This window comes from Kryptolebias marmoratus, linkage group LG13, assembly GCF_001649575.2.
Source record: "Kryptolebias marmoratus isolate JLee-2015 linkage group LG13, ASM164957v2, whole genome shotgun sequence".
NCBI classification, from domain to species: Eukaryota; Metazoa; Chordata; class Actinopteri; order Cyprinodontiformes; family Rivulidae; genus Kryptolebias; species Kryptolebias marmoratus.
The window spans coordinates 3812578-3830344 of NC_051442.1; the positions used below are offsets into that span (position 1 = coordinate 3812578).

Here is a 17767-nt window from a genome sequence, read left to right on the forward strand (position 1 = left end):
CACCTTGTCAAAGATGTGCAAAGCATATTTTATACAAGCAAACAGAAAAAAAATAAAAAAAATTCTACAAAATTGCTATAAACTGCACAGCTGGCAGCACAGGCTGTTTTGGTGGTCACAAAGAGTGATTAACAACAGTTTGAGGGTAAGGTGCAAACATTTATGTTTTTCCTGATGGTCATTTATTTGTAAGTGTTGGACATGTTGCTCTATCAGCCCCTGTGCATTCGCTGACAGTAAAAAAAAAGCAAATATTACAGCAACATATTTTCAGAACATCGTAACAGTAAAGGAACAAGAATGCCGTTTTACTGAGTTCTGTTTGCACCCTCGGCGTGAACACGAGCGGGGAGTAAAACCTCTCTGCTCCCTGTAAAATTTAATTTCAGTCGTAACTTTTTATGGTGAACACTTGACTTTGATTTTATTAATTGTATTCGCTCTCTCCTCCTGTAATACTGCTGTAATACACATTTCTTTTACTTAAAACAGCTCTATCCAAAATGTCAAAAATATTTAAAAAAAACAAACTTAAAGGCCGAGAATGTTTTTGAAGTAGTGCAAATCGCCTGCTTCCTGTAACGATAAACTTTTAATTCAAGATGGCTGCCACAGCCACATCTTGCAAGATGTGTTCATGCTCAGAGTGACGGAGACTCTGCAACTTTTTTGTGAAATTGACAGAATTATAATCATTTTTGCGTTCACTAAGGTTGCTTAGTTATGGCGGGCATCTTGAATGGCCTGACTCTAAAGCCTAATCTGTTGAAGATGTACGTCCTTTCCAAGAGTTTCATTAAAATTTGTCCAGTGGTTTTCCTAGTGGTACAGACAAATGTACACACAGACACAGGCAAAAACATTATCGCTGTGCCATCAGCAGCGGGCGATAATCCAATTTTTAGGAAATCTATATTACAACTCGAAGGGTTTAATAAGATTCAGTTCTCATCCAGCTATTACCTGAATAAATCCGTCGACAGGAGTCAATGCGAGCAAAAAAACACGGCCTATTTACAAACGAGCAGCGTTCTCATCTCAGCATGTGGATCTAAGCAGCTCATGTATTGACAAATGTAGATTGCAATGCAATGGACTATAGTGAATATTGACAATTCAATAGCAGAGACACCTCCCTGTGGTTGACATATTTCTTGGTGCAGTAAGAGATGACCTTGCTGAATACATATTCTGGAGAAACGCTGATAGAGCTCCAGTAGCTTGGGAAATTGAACCTGTGTTATAAAAGAAAAGCATACAGGATGACAAGCAAACACTGTATGCGTGTGATTGATTTAGTCATTAATCTGAGCTGTAGTCTGTGTGCTACACGCGCACAAACGCACGCTCGCGTGCATCTAAAGAGCCCGCCTGTGCACACATGGATAAGACTCTCCGTGTTTAACTGCTGCATCTCTCAACCCACCTCCATCCCATCACAACCTCCATTCTATTGATTGGCGCACAGAACAAACACGCGAGACGCCAGTGCAGAGAAAAAGAAGACACCTTGTCTGCATTGTTAGGTCAAGAAAGGAAACAATGTGACCTTTGACAGCTCAAATTGTCTTTTCAAAAACATTTATAATTTCAGTTCTGGTAAAAAAAAAAAAAAAAAAAGCAATTTTCAAAACATTCTCAATATGTCTACTTTCACTTCTTCTCTGGTAACAAGTGTAACTGCAGCAATCTTACATAGATGGTTTATATAATGGTTCAAACAGCACTAAATCCACAAAAGGTTTTCTTCTCTTTTGGGTTAATTCAGCTGGTTGAAGATTGTTTCTTTGTCTCAGAGGTTAAACTGACCATCTGAAATATTTCACTTGGCCGTGACTGTTGGAGACTAGTTGGTGATTAAAAATTGTGAAGAAATACAATTTTCAGTTGCAGTCTCACTCAAACAAGGCCAGGTTTTGTGCAACTAAATGGATAAAATCCCGGCCTGTTTTTGTGCACACGTTTTGCAGACCTGTTGTTGCTCAATAAGCAGGAGTAAAATGCCACTACTCAACATCTGTTTTCTCTTATATGGTGTGGTGGGTCCCCAGTGGTGTCAGCAGTCGGCCCATGCCGGCGTGACCCGGTCCGGGGACAGTGGCAGGTGGGGAGTTGGACTAGAGTTCTCGCCAGGTTGAAGGGATGCCCTGCACCCCGACTGAGAAATTACAGAAGGGGTTTTCCCCACAAATACTTTGATGCACATTTTGTTTTGCAAATAATGCATTCAGCATGAAGTTACAAATACACGTTTCCATTTGGAAGACGAAATAACAAAGAAAGCAGGGGGCAATTCACAAAAAAACAAAAACCCATCTCTAGCGCCATTTTTTTTTTTTTACAAAAACTAAAATGAGAAGAGTTCCAGACTGGTTCCAGGTGCCCGCGATAACCCGGCCACTATTTCAGGACAACGCTTGTCTTTGAACATGCTCAAAAGCCAAGCAGCTCATGTGAGGAGATTGACAACACTTGCAAATGTTTGCAGACATTTTGGAAACGGCTTCATGAATGTCGTTTGATATTTGGTGCAGCATAGTGAAATACTGGCTGAAAGGTCAGTGTCCTAATATGGTCACCGTGGTGCCTCTGGACTCCTGGGGACCATTTCACAGTCCTTACAGCCATTTGAGCCACTTTGCCTCTTTTCATTTGTTTTTGCACTGAGAGTACTATGGCCAGTCTTTATACCTACGTTTATCTGCTCTTCTTAGTCCAACAGGGACTCCTGAGTGATGTTAGGGGGTGTTATTGAATGTTCTTTCAGCACTTGCCCAATTTAAACTGAATTTTTATTACTGAAATAGAAGGAGAGTTCAGTCAGTTATGTTGAAGTGGATTTTTGTGTTTAAGTTATTCATATTTAATATCTTACCAGAGCTAAGACAAAGGTGGATTGCTGTCATCTTAAAACAGCTCTAAAATTTTCCAACAGTTCATGAAAATGCTAATTTATAACCTTTAGACAGGTTTCAGTTTTGAATTACACCAGTATTTACATGGCACCAGGATGATAAACAGCCTCGACTTTGCTCCAGAAGATTTGTGCATGCTCAAAACCATCATCGACCCATTACGCTCCACAGTGGAGGGCCCATAATGTGCACCAGAAGACCTCACCAAGACCTAGCTAAGACCACCCACATTCTGCCTGAACAGGGTCATCATCCAGTGTAAAAGGGGCCTAATTATTCAAAGTCCTGAACTCACTACATACCCTCAGGAAATCAGAACACAATTTTTTAAATTCTTGGTTTTGTTATTTCTTCACAATATTTCTGTTAAGTCTTTTCTGTTTCAATATTGTAAACTTCATAAACCATTATTCCATATAAAACTGTTTATTCTCAAGTGACAACAATAATGAAAAAAATCATGCATTTATTGAAGCTTAAAGGAACCACTTGGAACATCAGTTGATTACTTAATTGGCTCATAATTAGCACTAAGTGAAACCACCATGTTGAAGTGAATTTGCGGACTAAAATATTACATTAATGTCAATCTGAATCCTAAAAATGCCTTTGATAATGAAACCAATATGTTTACATTTACTTACAGCGTGTTTAAAATATGCGCTTAAAACCTTTAAAAGGGTGTGCTGGCAGTGCTAACATTACTTTTTCCACCCCTCTGAAGTTACTGCAGTTATTGGCAAAGAGTTCAAAAGTGTAATTTGGCAGGTTATGTGTCATTTTGGCTCTCCCACTGTTTTAGTCCACACAGTGAAATGCAACAGAAACGCAGATCTGAGATCAACCTGAACAGTGATGAGACAGCTTATTAAAGTGCCCCAATTAGGCTCCGTCAGAAACGTCTTCATTGGGTAGGATTTCAGAAAATATTTAGAAGATGAAACAAAACTGAAACATGAAACGAGTTTCTCAATTTAGGGGGAAATAAACCTAAAACAAACTGGGCACTTATTTAGTTTTCACAGGAGAGACAGAAAAGATGTTGACTGTCCTTGGAAATGCAGGTTGCGCCGCTGCCTTGACGGTGATCAGTCGCGGCGTAGGTTTGTGACCGAGAACACGCCTTTGAAAGACTGGGTTCTGTCCAATCAGCCCCCAGGGAGGATCTCTTGCTCCTCACTTCTTATTCATGCACATATAAATAACTGTCACTGGCACTGCTAATTGGATTAAAAAGACTTGTTAAAAAGGAGACAGAGGAGGAGGGGGGCAAGTGTAGGCATTTAGAGAGGCAGCATAAAAAGATTTAAGGAATACACCCCTCGGTTTTTCGAGGAAAAGTGGATTTTGTCTTAAAACTAAATCATAGCTGTGCACTAACCACTTATTTAAAAAGAAATTGCTGAAATAAAGTGCTGATGGAACTGAAAATATAGGCCCTCTCTGAACAATCCTTTCCAAACTTTATGATATACCTCAACATTCTGCATAACAATGCAAATTTAATACAATACATAAACAATCTGTAAGGAAGCAAGTCCTGAGATTGTGTCAAACAGTCATTTTCAGAGAAATATTTTAAGTTTTGATAAAACAACTCATCAGGTTTGTGAGGTACCGTTTCCACAAGTTAGAATATTTGCTGAAAAGAATCAATGACAGCAACATGAGATACTGAATAAATGGTCAGTGGAGACTGAAAGAGTAAAACGGAGAAAAATCTAAATGTTAGCATGTGAGTGATAATGAGCAGGACAAATGACTGGACACGACACGACAGAACGAGCCCAAAAGGCTAGAAAATGAAAGTTTTAAACATAAATGAAGGATGTGGTCAGCAGGACAAGGGAAAAGTGCAGGAAAAGCTTACCTGGTTCCTGTGCAGCTCCTGGGTTAGAGGAGGGTAGGTGGGAGCGGGAGAAGTAAAAGGGAAAAAAACAAAAACAGAAAGGGAAATTAGCACTCAAAATCCCATTTAGGGTTGATTGCCCTATTTTGCCAAAACACAGAGGTAAAACACTGGAGAAACAAGGCAGGAATGCAAAGAAAAAAGCCATTCGTGCAGCTTTTCTGTTCGAACAGGAACGCTTAACAAAAAACAAACAAACAAAAACAGCTGATTTGGGGAATAAAAAAACACAAGAGCTTTTAAGGAAAAGCTTGTGTGTTGTGAACTGAAAATATTAAGACAAACTCCAGATACATTCATTCAACATTTTCACAAAAAAAACATTTTTTCGAAGATTATATATATTTTTCGAAACAGCTTTTACAAAGAAATGGAAGCTTAATAAAGTCATTATTGCAATGTGATAATAGCTAATTGCTTTTATATGTAGTTTGGGGGCTCTAACATGAGAGGAGCTACATTAAGAAATAAAATGGCCAACTGTAGAGTATGGTTGCCGGGCAACCAGGAGACTCCAGGAAGTGTTTCCTCTAAGGCAAGGAAAAATCCAGCACATAATCCCCTATTAAAAAAAAACACAATTTTTGTCTTTTCTATGTATTATTTAAGCTTTAAAACATGGTAATTTGTGAGATTTGATCCCCTTTTCTTTTCAGTTAAAGAACAGCTTTGCCATTTTACTCGTCTGCAGTCTTTGTGCTCAAATTAAGCTGAAAAGGAAACTCAAATTAACTTTACACTGGTATTCAGTCTGGAATATCAACATTTACATCTAATCTTCTGCAAGTAAATAAAAAAAAAACCTTTTGAATCAAAGTAGTTTTGTAAAATATAAGACTGACAGATCAATTTATTTAATAAATCTTCATGCTAAGCAACCTTACAGAAGTTTTATGTGGAGTGTTTCAAAAAATAAATGGCTTGAATACAATGACTTCTTCAAAGAGCTTGCTCAAAAAACAATCTTTGTTGGGAGGCCATTTCTAAAATGAGAGGAAAAGTCTTTCTTTTGAACTAAAAAACTGTAAACTGGCCCCATCAGTTCGATCCTCTTCAGCTGTGATATTTGTATAAAACGCAGCACTGGATGGAAAGAGAAGAGCTGGCCTTCAGTACAGTCTGGCATCCATAAAGGTCCTCATCACAGAGGAGCATTTTCCAGCCAAGTAAGCATCAAGATTCCAGCTAAGAGGCAGCTTTTGATTAGAAAACCTATTTCCTCTTCAACTTTTGCCAAATTCCAACCATGGTGATATTCTAATTACCATTATTCAGAGCAAGAAAGCGACACAGAGACTGAGTGGGTGTGTGTAAGTGAGGGAGAAGAGGAGTGAGAGGAAGGCTGTGTGTGTATGCTGGGAGAAATAAGAAAAAATGCAGCGTAAAGATCAAGTGAATCAAAGAAATGTCAGCTCAGTTATATCTGGTTACACAGCTTTATTTGTGTTACAGATCTATCTTGTTGAATCATTAGCTTGTTGTAAGTTAAAGGCTTTTATTTGCCTAAAAAAGGAAATGACATCCAATCACATTACATACATTAAAATTTAACTGAAAGCTTCTGCAGGGCATTAATTGTTGAACTGCTTTGTGTTTAATGAGCGTCAGATTTTCAAACTCTAGCAACCTCAGTTCAAACGTGGAAAAAAAAAAAAAATGCCACAAGTTGTCAGTTCCAACAAAATACTTATTCTGCTTGACAAAAGGTTGATGGAGTTTGACAGTCTTCAGTTTCAGCAGAAAGGCTTTTACCAAAGCTCGAGCACTCACTAAAGGAGTAAACTGCTAAGTCTCTCAGCATCGCATCAGTGCTTCCCTGCTTAAGCATTCAACCGTGGTACACAGAGAGTGGAGTAACAAAGTGCCTCAGAGAGACACATATTCAACCTGGACCACCCTCGAGTTCAGGTTCAGGCAGTTTGATGCGACGGCTCTGCTGTGGGGAGACCGAGCAGCAATAGGCGAAACACGCAGAAGCTTCCCCTCCATGTTAAGCAAATAGAAAGCGAGTGAAGAATAACTGCATGGCCGCTCTGCCCCTTGCGGCTCTTGTGGGAGCTTTCGCTAACCCACCCCGACCCACAACCTCCAGAGGTGAGGTTAAATGACAAGGACTGCAGAGATGCATTAAACATGAATCATTTGGACAGAGAGCTTGACGCCAGTCCACTCCAGAGATGAGCGACATTAGCCAGGGTTTCACCGGGGCCTGAGCTGCATTTAATGAAGGCCTCCACTACCTCCCAAAGTCTCCCTCTACGTTTGACTCTCAGCCATGGAGGTAAGTAGTTCAAGATAAACACTGCCACTTCTCTGTCTGGCTCCAGTCGCCTGATTTTCTGCCTTTTCTGCTTTTTCTTGACTCTGTGCAGCCTGATGACTTAGTTCCTCTGCGGTGAGCAGGAATAAAGGCCAGTTTGCAAAACTCATCAAGACAAAAACACAGTCGGAGAAAAAAGTGAAGGTTTCCTCCAAAAGAATGTGAGCGTTTATTTATTAAAGAGAAAAGCCACATTTTTTTTTACCCATTTTTGAAAGCTGCAAGTTAGAAAACCTTGATCAAAACATAGTCAGTTTTGCAAAAAAAAAAAATTTTATATTGATTTAAAAGTCTCAGTCCAGCCTGCAGTGAGTTTTACAGATTTAAAAGCTTGATAGATGAGTGGATAAACTACATCTTTGAGGAAACTTCAAAACTTTTAATGAGTCCAACCAATTAGCAGATTAAACTGTAGCCAAACTCATGTGACAAAAGAGCAAAAAACCACAACAACGCTGAAAGAAACCTTCGAAAAAAGCTCCTATGATTTTTTTAATAACACTTTAAAAGAAAAGCATACTCAGTGCTAATGTAAATACTGAAACAGCTACATTTTTGTCAGCTTATCTGGACAAGTGTCACACTTTGTTGCCAAGTTAGAATTATGATCAGTGATTTCTGCTGAGCAATTTGCACGGCCAGTTAAAAAAAGTTGAAAAAGCCTGAACAACTATGTCATACTTGCAAACAAAGAACAGAGTCATTATCCAACATAGGCCGAAACGTCGCCAGCATTAAGAGGATGGGCTTACAAAACAGTCAAAACAGCCCCGCTGTTATCTGTATTCAACAGGTGATGGAGGCCTGAACACAAGAAAAACAATAAGGACTTCTTTCGACACACCACAGCCGCGCACTTCCAAACACGTCACCCTCAAACGTCGCTCTTGGCTAATGGCCTGGAACACACATTCAGTGTCTATCAATGAGGGATGTTGTTGGGATGGATGCACATGCTGACAACCTTTTCTTGCTTGCTCCTTGATCACACAAACACAAACCAACACAGTGCCCCCATCTCACTCCCACCACGTTACACAAACACCCACATACAGAGAGAGAGCCTCCCTGCAGTCAGTTTAAGTATAGCAAGCAATAATGTGTTGATTAAATCTGTGATCAGCTGCCCAAGGGGCATGAAATTGGACATGATGAGTGTGACACATTAAAAACTAATTATCAATCGCACCAATCCTATTGCCTTTCTTTTTTAAACCAGCGCTACATCAAGTGTGGAAATTGGAACACTGTGCTCTATCACAATAAGCTCTGAGGTTACAACCATACCTGGATTCCCAATAGATTCAAAGCATTTTGATTAAATATTAATCTAATATTTACTGCCTAAAGCATTACTTTATTATATCACAAACACACAATCAGGTGACACGATTGCTGCCAGCAGGGACTCGTGTGTTGTAGGACTGAAAAGCTTTTCCTCCGTAGTAATGAAGGTTAAATTCTTCTGCCTGTCTATGCAAATGTTTATGCTCGTGTTTTAGAGATCAGCAACCTTTTTCTGGAAATCCAGACAGCCTGGTTACCCAGACGGATGAGTCCAAACCCAAGTAGGACTGGAGCTTTATTCATTAGATGAGATCCACAATGATTTTTGACAAGATGCCCAAATTCCTTGTGGTCTTAATGAAATGTTTCTGACATGATTTGGTTAAGCTTCAACAGGATTATAGAACAACACATCCCCTTTTTTAGAATAAGTCTTTAAAGATATTTTATTGGAATTGTTTTAGAAGGCTAAGTAAAAGTACTTTCTTCCCATTCTTTGATGTGAAATGCATGTTTTAAGGTGTTGTAGCATTCTTAAAGCACATTACTTTATATTTCTACAGCCTGCTGTCTTGGTGACGAGTGGGGCCATCACAACAGCAGCCAGTCTGGCAGTTGCCAATAGCACCCAAATCAAACCAAGCTCAAATTAGTACTGAGCAAACTCAAATCTCCTTGACTGAGTGACTGACAGATTTATTTTAAAATGCTTTATTTTTCCTGTTTTTTTTCCCAGACAATGATTCATCTGTTAGACAATCTCATCACGAGTCGTAAAATCAAGTAGCCCAGGTTGCAACTGTTGGTCATCCAGGTGTTAAATCTCATTGTGACTCTTGTATCACGTCGTTCCAGAAGACCATGACTCTACTGGGTTCTCTCTCTCTTGATATAACCCTTTATTTTTTGTTTTGCAGATATCAGATCAGGCTAAAGACTAAATATATCTCTAACCTCTAACCAAAAAACTTTGGTGCCTAAACCTAACAAAGTATTTTGGCAGAACCTGCCAACAGGCTACACAAAAATATAACAATCTGCCTAAACAAAAGCAGAGCGCAACAGAACAGATCTACTCACGAATCAGTTCTCCTGGTTCAAAATGCTACATTTATGGAACACAATCATTTTTGCCTGCAAAAGCAGGATTTTGTGAGTTTTTACACTTCATTTGTCATATTTCTGTGAAATTGAGTCTGACAGCTATTACATATAATCTCTTGAGTTTGGCCTGTGACTACTGCTGGCATTCACTGTAAATTTCCTCACAACCTCAAAAGTACTGCAGAAATACTACTGTGGAAGTCAGAAGAAGTCATTCAGCCTGCACTGTGAATCCCAATCCAATTGAGGTTTATTGTGTCTAAACATGGAAAATAGGATTTTCCTAATATGTGGAATATGGGTTGTGTTTATGTAAGTGTCAGTTCCAAGCTTGTGTCTTTCAATTCCTTGTTACACAGCAGTTTCTAGGCTTCTGGCGTTTGAAATGCAGCATCAGCAAGTGCATCAGAATGAATGAAACAAAAACGAGGCCATGGGGTGAACTTTTGTTGATGTCCAAACTAAACTGTGAGGATATATGAACTGAACTGGGAATCTCATTCAAAAGTAAAACCTTACTCAATTTGTCCAGAGGGTAAATTACTTTCACTCTATGTTCGGTAAAATAAATAAAATTACTTGAAATATTAGAACACTGCAGAAAAAAAAACCTTATTCTAACAATATTTTTCCACAAGTCAGGATCAAGTCTTAAGCTGACCCAGTCTGTCCATCTGCTTACAGAATCCTCTTTAAGGTGCTTTCTTCTGTCTCCCTTTATCTCATCATTGATTATATCCAATGGGACAACAATCTTTTTTTTCTCCTCACTAAAATGATTTCCACTCAGTTATGCAATAAACCAGAACGCAGCTGTCATTTGTTCCAACCTAAGAAGAACAAACAGAGCTTCCCTTCCTCCCCATCCTCAATTTTTATTTCTCTCCTTGGACGTTGCTCATCCATCCACTTTCCCTTTACCTCCGTCTGTCTCTGGGACCTGGTGATTAGAGCACTGGGTGCTGTCCTGCTGATAAGGCTGAGAAACCTCCCTCCCACCACCACCACCACCACCACGGCTGTGTCTGCTGGGTGCTAGGTGAAGAGAAGCCCAGGGTAACGTCCTCCGGCACCCCAAACCACATCCAGCACCCCAGTCATGAGTGGTGGGTGAATATAATGCCTTGTGCGCTGCATCTTTTGAACACATAGGCATGAATTTTTATAAAAAGGAGAGAGAGAAAAAACTCAGCTTTTAGGAGTCAAGCATTATGCAAGAAGAGCTCTTTTTAGGAGTGAATTTTTACATCCAGGACTGAGTGTTTACAGTACCATCTGGCAGATTGTGTACACTACTATTGAAAATATGGGACAAAAGCGGCACTCAAATGAGGAAAGGCTTCAATTTATGAGAGTTACTATTGTTTAGATTTTCATCTAGCTGCCATGAAAAGGAAAATAAAGCCTCAGGTTATATAAACTGAGCATAATTTGGTATAAGGAGGCTAATACTATCAGCTGAAAAACTGAGGCTTCCCATTGTTTCCTTGACCCATGTAAACCTTTGTGTTACTGCGCCAGTTACCTGAACTAAATTCTCAGACATTCTGTTTTTCTTCATTTTCAAATAGTTTCAACTGAATGTAACAACAAAAAGCAGAAAGATGAAAGTCATTCTCTGAAGATTTAATGCTGTTATTTTAGCTCTTTTTCACAAGATTTGCTATCAGAAAAGGAAAATGCACTGTCAAGAAGCTAATCACCAAATAAAAAACAAACAAACAAACAAAATGTCTGTGTAGATTTATGATCATATTGTTTGTCATAATTATTTGTTCACAAGTAATAAATAATTCTAGTTTCTTTGACTTTAGTTATTACATAATATTTTGCAAAAGTACACATTTATAGCAATATGTATTAATTGCAAAAGAAAAACCAAGAGTTAGAAAATAACAGAGAAAAAACACTTTTTCTAGTGAGCAGCCAAATATTACTGAGTCCAGGCAAAACCTCTTGATGGACTGATAGGGAGAAGAAAACCTAATCTTTGAGGTGTTGTGAGAAAAAGGCTTGGCATAGCAAATCTCCGGGGTCAGCAAAAGGTCCACGGCCATTAATTTTAAATGAGTGGATTGGATTTGTAGTAATGGAAACCCAATGGCTCCAGACAGCGTTGGGACCTGGTGGTGTGAAGACACCAAACGGCAGCGCGATAACCTGACCACCGAGCAGCATGAAGAGGAAAAAAAGTCAAAAAATGATTTGGGTTTTCTGCTCCCCACACACTATGAAATTCCTGAGAGTAATGCATTAAAACTCTATTTGGAGGCATTCAAGTGTAACAGAAGATTAAATCTTACATAACCTTTCTCTTTCAATCAAAATATTTTCCTGCAATTTTAAGAATCTATTTTTAATGCAATAACCAGCCATGCTTGTAAAAACAGTAACCTTGAGTTGTAAAAAATGAAGCTTTTGTCATCAGATGTTTTTCCCCCTCATGTTAAAGTGTATAGATAAAATTTGATGACAAAGTACAAATTAATAATATAAAATAAGACTGAATTGCGCAGTTTTATATAAAACAAGTTTTCTTTGTGTATGAAACATTTACAGTAATATGTTAACAGACAAGCCATTAAAAAGTAAATTATTATTAAAAGAAACTTGCATCATATAATTTACAGTTTGTCAATTTCTCAGTAAATGTTATTTTGTGTTGATATCCAGTTAACTATGTTGAAAAAGATTTCAATCCCCTTTTTGGTGTTACAAAGCACTAATGCCCTAACTTAAATGAAAAAGAACACCAAACCAACAAAATCAGAGTTTATGTATCTCTAAATGAGTCACTTTGTGATCATTTAACATTTTTAAATTGTTGCCTTTTGTCCCTTCTACATCATTTGATCCTTTTCTTTAGTGTTTTTGTAAAAATTAGCTGTTTTGTGCATCTCATAATGGGCAAATTTGCCTCTTTGTTATTTGGAACTATTGCTTTTGCATCATAAATTGGTCTCTTTGGGCAAACTGTGGACATTTGAAAGTTTTCCATCTGTGATCATTTTACATCACATTGTTAGGATGCTTCATTATCGCCTGCCACCATGAAAAGTGGGCATAGAAACATAGAATTACCTGTGTATGTCAGTCTGTAAGCAAAATATTACACAAACTCAGCAAGTAATCACTGGATGTACATCTTCAACGGATTACCGTTTAAAATCAACATGATTTAACATGGGCACCACAGTTAATTCAACCTTAGGAAACACAAAAATAGCTATAATTCAGTTAACTTTAGTAATAGTGAGATAATAGTTGGTGTGGTAGTAGCTGAGAGTCATCTCCAACACAACTTCTGAATGCTAACAGATCACCTGAGATTTTTGTTTAAAACTTTGGTCTGCAAGGCAGCGGGTAATATCCATTCCTCATTTGTCTGTTTTTGCATAATTTGGTTTGTGCAAACTAAGAGTCTTCACTTGAATGTTTTCCACCTCTGATCATTTTCTAACACTTCATATTAAGTCTCTCTATTTCATGTCATTTTTAAAAACAGATTTCTGGGGAAACTCAATTGATCCTTGGCCCATGGCTTTAAATGCTAACCTTGTTTGACTAGACTAACATTAAATTGGAAGATAACTTCCAGTAGTATGATTACCTTTAGAGAGAAGACTTGAAGTACAGTCTACTTACACAGTATTTGTTCATTTTGTTCTAGATCACAAAGGCTGAAGCGCTCTTTGTACATCTATTTACAGTTGTTTTTCTCCAAACAACAGGATGATCTCCAATGAGGCAGAAACTGAACCCTAACCCTTTATGTTCCTTTGGTAATGACTGTATAATGAGTTTTTTCTAGGCAGGGGTTGAGAATGTAGGAGTTTCCCAGATTAAAATGGCCTACTTTAAGATCTGCTGCCCAAAGGTACTGTGCTATGCCACCACTCAGTCCCTCCTACCTTGCCTTTTTACTTAATTGAATCAGCTAGTCCCCATATCAGATATTCCTTAACGGCGTACTGAAACCTATCCACCCTTTTCCTAATACTATTAGGGGGAGTGGGAGAGAAAGATGGATGCTTTAATCCTGCTGGTTCAGAGCACACAAAAGGAGAGCGTGCCCTGCAGTCAGACATTAGCCACAACGCCGCTGCGCCACAATATTCTTCAGAGCAGAGGACTTGCCCTGTCACTGCCTGACCGAAAGCTACAATAACAAGAGCTCATTTCCTGTAGACAAGAGGGCTTGTAAATAACAGAAACAATAAGTCATTGCAGTGCTTGTTAAATGGGGAAATAAATAAATTACTGAAACATATTATAGTCTGGGGTACCTTATTTCCATGTCTATTACAGTATTCGGGTCCACATGGGTGCGGTATGTTTATGCCATCTGCTCGTGAAGCTAGCAGAGAGCCAGGAATGCATGTCCAATTTGACACAATGGTGATGCAGATGAATGAGGCTCAGGGAAGCCTCCTGCTGCTGAGGTATTCTTATTTCCCAACTTATTTTCTGCTGTGTCAAACTACAGCTAAGCTGAGGTGAGGGTCCATTATTTCTGGCCAGCTCAGGCACAAACTAATCCTCTTATTTGGGAGGTCAGCGTCAATCATTATACAGAGGGGTGCCATTACAGTGTACACTCCAGTGAGCTGATTTTCCCCTTACATAAATATATGACTCAAGGGACCACTCTTACTCCCCTCTCCTTTTTATCCCTCATGTTTCTACTTCTTTGCTCTCATCCACTTACTTTTACTCTCAACTTTCGCCTCTCTTATCTATGACCTTCTCAAGCTCCTTTTTTTTGCTTTTTACCCTTTCATTATTCACTCTCCCACACTTTTCATCTAGCATCCCTTTTTCCCACCCTCTTTTTTTTTTTTTTGAATGTCCAGAGTGGCGTATAATTGAATCTGCAGAGAGTGCATGAGCAGGAACAATTAGCTCAGTCACTCAGAATGTGGATACAGCTGTACAGAAGGATAAACAGAGTAATAAAAAGGGAAGGAAAGTAAGAGATAAGCCAGAACTGTATGGGTGCCAGAAAAAAAAGGAAAAACGCACAGCTCAATAAGTACACACAACTTTGTTTGAACATCCAATTGACAAAACTGGGGAAACTTTTTTGCACTTTTGCACTTTATCTTTTCTTGTATGTTTACAAAATACATGAACATAAACTCATGAAAACTGACAAATTGACACAGGAGTGAAGTGGAAGCTCCTGCTGTAGTTTACTGTAGACGGTAAACTACAGCATATCTTCAGTCCATGTTCAATGATTTCATTTTAGAACATTACACCTGCAGAAAATCATTACAAATGTATGAAAAAATACATTTGCACTAAGCAGTTTGTTAATTTAATATTCAAGACTTTTTGGTAGACCAAAAATCCAGACATAGACACAATCAAGACATCACTATTCTTAGGCTACGAATATAAATGCACTAAACTAGCTAAAAATATCATCTAGCTTTGTAACAGCATGCACTTCTTAACTAGTGGGTCAGCTGTGCTAACTTTACTAATGCATATTCCCTTTAGGTTTGTAGAACAGCTTTGAGCCTTTTTTATTTGCATCATGGGGCTAATGTGATGAAAAGAGGTTGATTATTTTTAAGAGCATGATTGCTAAATATCCCGCTATGAGTGTTGGGTACCTTAATTGAATCAACAGCTACAAAGTGACTTAATGATTAAGCATTTAAAAAAGGAAATTTGGAATTTTGCATGTAGCAGGTTTGCTTAAATCGAATTCTGGTCTTATGGCATGGTTCAAACCACATGGTTTGGGTGTTTGAAACATGTCAGCCATGTTCGGGAGAGATAACCCCAAATAATTCAAGCAGAAAACATGTAGCCCTTTTCTCCTCATTTTGACATTTACTTGTAGATTGATTTTATTCATACATATTATTATGAATAGTTCAGGACAAATTGTTCTATCGCACAGAATTTCATTTATCACAGTTTTAGATACTGTTTAAGATATTTTCAGAAAAAAAAGAATGTAATAACCAAGTTGCTCTGACATGAAACAAAAATGCTCTAAAAATAATTTGGTTAACAGACAATGCCACTATTAGAAGTCGCTGACAGGGATCACAATAGTGAACTATCATTGTAATGCTTCCCCACCCACCACCAACCAGTGGGAGCGCTCCACCAAATACACATCATGTACAATACAGAGCGGATGCTGGAACAGCAGCAGAATAATAGGAAGGCTTAGGTTTTTGTAGGAGACGTCTTTCATCCAGTACATCTTTGCAAAGTTAAAAGTTCTTCTGCAGAAAAACAAGAGTTGCTCCATCACTGTAGGCAACTAAAAAAAAAAATGGTAAGAGTAAGTTATTTCTGCCTGTTGGAGAAAAATGGCACAGTTTAACTGAAGCTCTGGCTACAACAGATTTTAATAGATTTTTTTTCCCTTTGATTTAAAAACAAATCTTCAGACAGAAAGTAAAAAGTTTTGACTTAAATACCAATCCCATACCACTAGATGGCAAGAATGAAGACAATACCAACACATGAAAATACAATGGAAGCACTAAAAATGATCTTCAGACAGCTGTCACTCATTTAATCAATGTCCTATCTATCTTCACCTACGTTTCTTTAGTTAACATCATATGTGTGCCTCCAGGTTGAGAAAAGTGCCTTTGGGACAACTGTATGCAATAATTTGCTAAACAGCCATGTGATCAGTCCTGGTTATGTGGTTAATAAGTAACATATAAGATGTATAATGTATTCAATAATGTATCTATATTAGTCTTCCACATAAACTTATGAACTCACTGGTGTAAGATGAAAAAAAAAATAGATCAACAGACTGACCAATAACAAACCAGAAGTAGTCTTTGTTAGTCCTCCACAGACTCCGGTAACTCACATTACCTGGAATACAGTTCCAGAAACCAAACCTAATAATCACTAAGTTGATTTATTTTTCTTCCAGAGACACTTCATGCATTCCTTAAATTATCACAGACAGGTTGACAGTCTGGCTCAAAATGACAAAATAACAGCTCATAGTGATACTCTAGTTATAAACGTGTAACAGAGCATAACTTTGCTAAATTACTGGATATGTAAAAAGACAAAACTAAAATACTATGTTCTGTTATGTAGAAAAGAACGGTCAAGAAAAGCATGTCTTCTGACCAAAAAAAGTTGTTTTGTGAGGAGCTGACACCAGAAAAGATGGACCATAAATAGTTTATCAGTACCAATTAGCTTAAGAAAGAGGCAGGAGGTAGAGAGCAACCAATTGATGCAATTACAAGACTTCCCTCTCAAAGGATGGAGAAAGACGACCCATCCCTTTCAAGCTACTCCCTGAAAGAAGAAACCTCTGCCATGTTGTGAAGCCTCAATAATGTTCCCTCCACCTTCATGTCAGGGATGAAAGACCCTAAATGTCCTTTGAATGAAACCCCCTGAGGACTTAACATGCATCAATAACATTTCCATCTTTGAAAATGTTTGAGAAGGACTGCACATTATCTTTTCAGAGACTTTAAGACTCTTGCTCAATTCCTCCAACTTTTATTTAGTCCAATCTAACAGGTCCTTCATAGCCACTGCAGATATGAGGGAAGACAGCAAAAAAGAAACAGAGGCAGGAAGAAGCAGAGACAAACAGCACTTCACTGTGCGTGTTGCCTGCTTAAAAATAGGACAGCTTCGTCTTGAAGGAGCCATCATTCTTCATAGGGATAGCCTGTCTTCATTTCCACCCTCAGCAAAGCGCACAGGGCTTAACACTCTTACGTCTGAGGATTTGTTGCACTTGAAGGTGGCAGCGATCCCCAGGAGGGAGCACTACAAAGAATCACCAATAAAATCCCTCCAGAGGTTTAGCTAAAGCAATATTCTGACCTTCTACTTTTGCCAAAGCAAATTACTTTGACAGTTTATGCCCTAATCTGTAATTATTATTGAAGATTGTATTCCTTTTTTCATATTAAGGTAATGAATCAAAACATACATTTCCAATATAAAATAGGTTATTTTTAAATGAATGCTTTTACTTTTTTCTTTTGCTGGACAGTTTGCCAATATAGAGAAGAAAAACTGCTGAATAAGTGTGATTCGGTGCTGCATTTGCAACAAAAACTGTATTGGTGGCATTCAAATGGGTCCGAACCCATACTTTTAGAAACGTTTTGAAAAATGAATGCTGTTTTTACAGTCTACATAAATTATGAAGCAGCTTGAGCACATGTTTTGTGTAGGAACGGGCAAACACTCGAGCACTAAAGCCCA

The 17767-nt window shown here is 38.3% G+C and overlaps 1 protein-coding gene across 6 annotated transcripts in view; it reads right to left on the bottom strand.

The window, feature by feature from the left end:
* Window positions 1-17767, bottom strand: part of cadm1a (cell adhesion molecule 1a) — a 384640-nt gene that overhangs the window by 133258 nt on the left and 233615 nt on the right. For 5 of the 6 annotated variants that reach the window (XM_017419886.3, XM_017419882.3, XM_017419887.3 and 2 more), the window contains exon 2: window positions 4786-4803. The exons of the other annotated variant lie outside the window; for it this stretch is intronic. In XM_017419886.3, the coding sequence (XP_017275375.1) occupies window positions 4786-4803 (18 nt within the window). The remainder of the gene's footprint in view (window positions 1-4785; window positions 4804-17767) is intronic. 6 annotated transcript variants of the gene reach the window in all.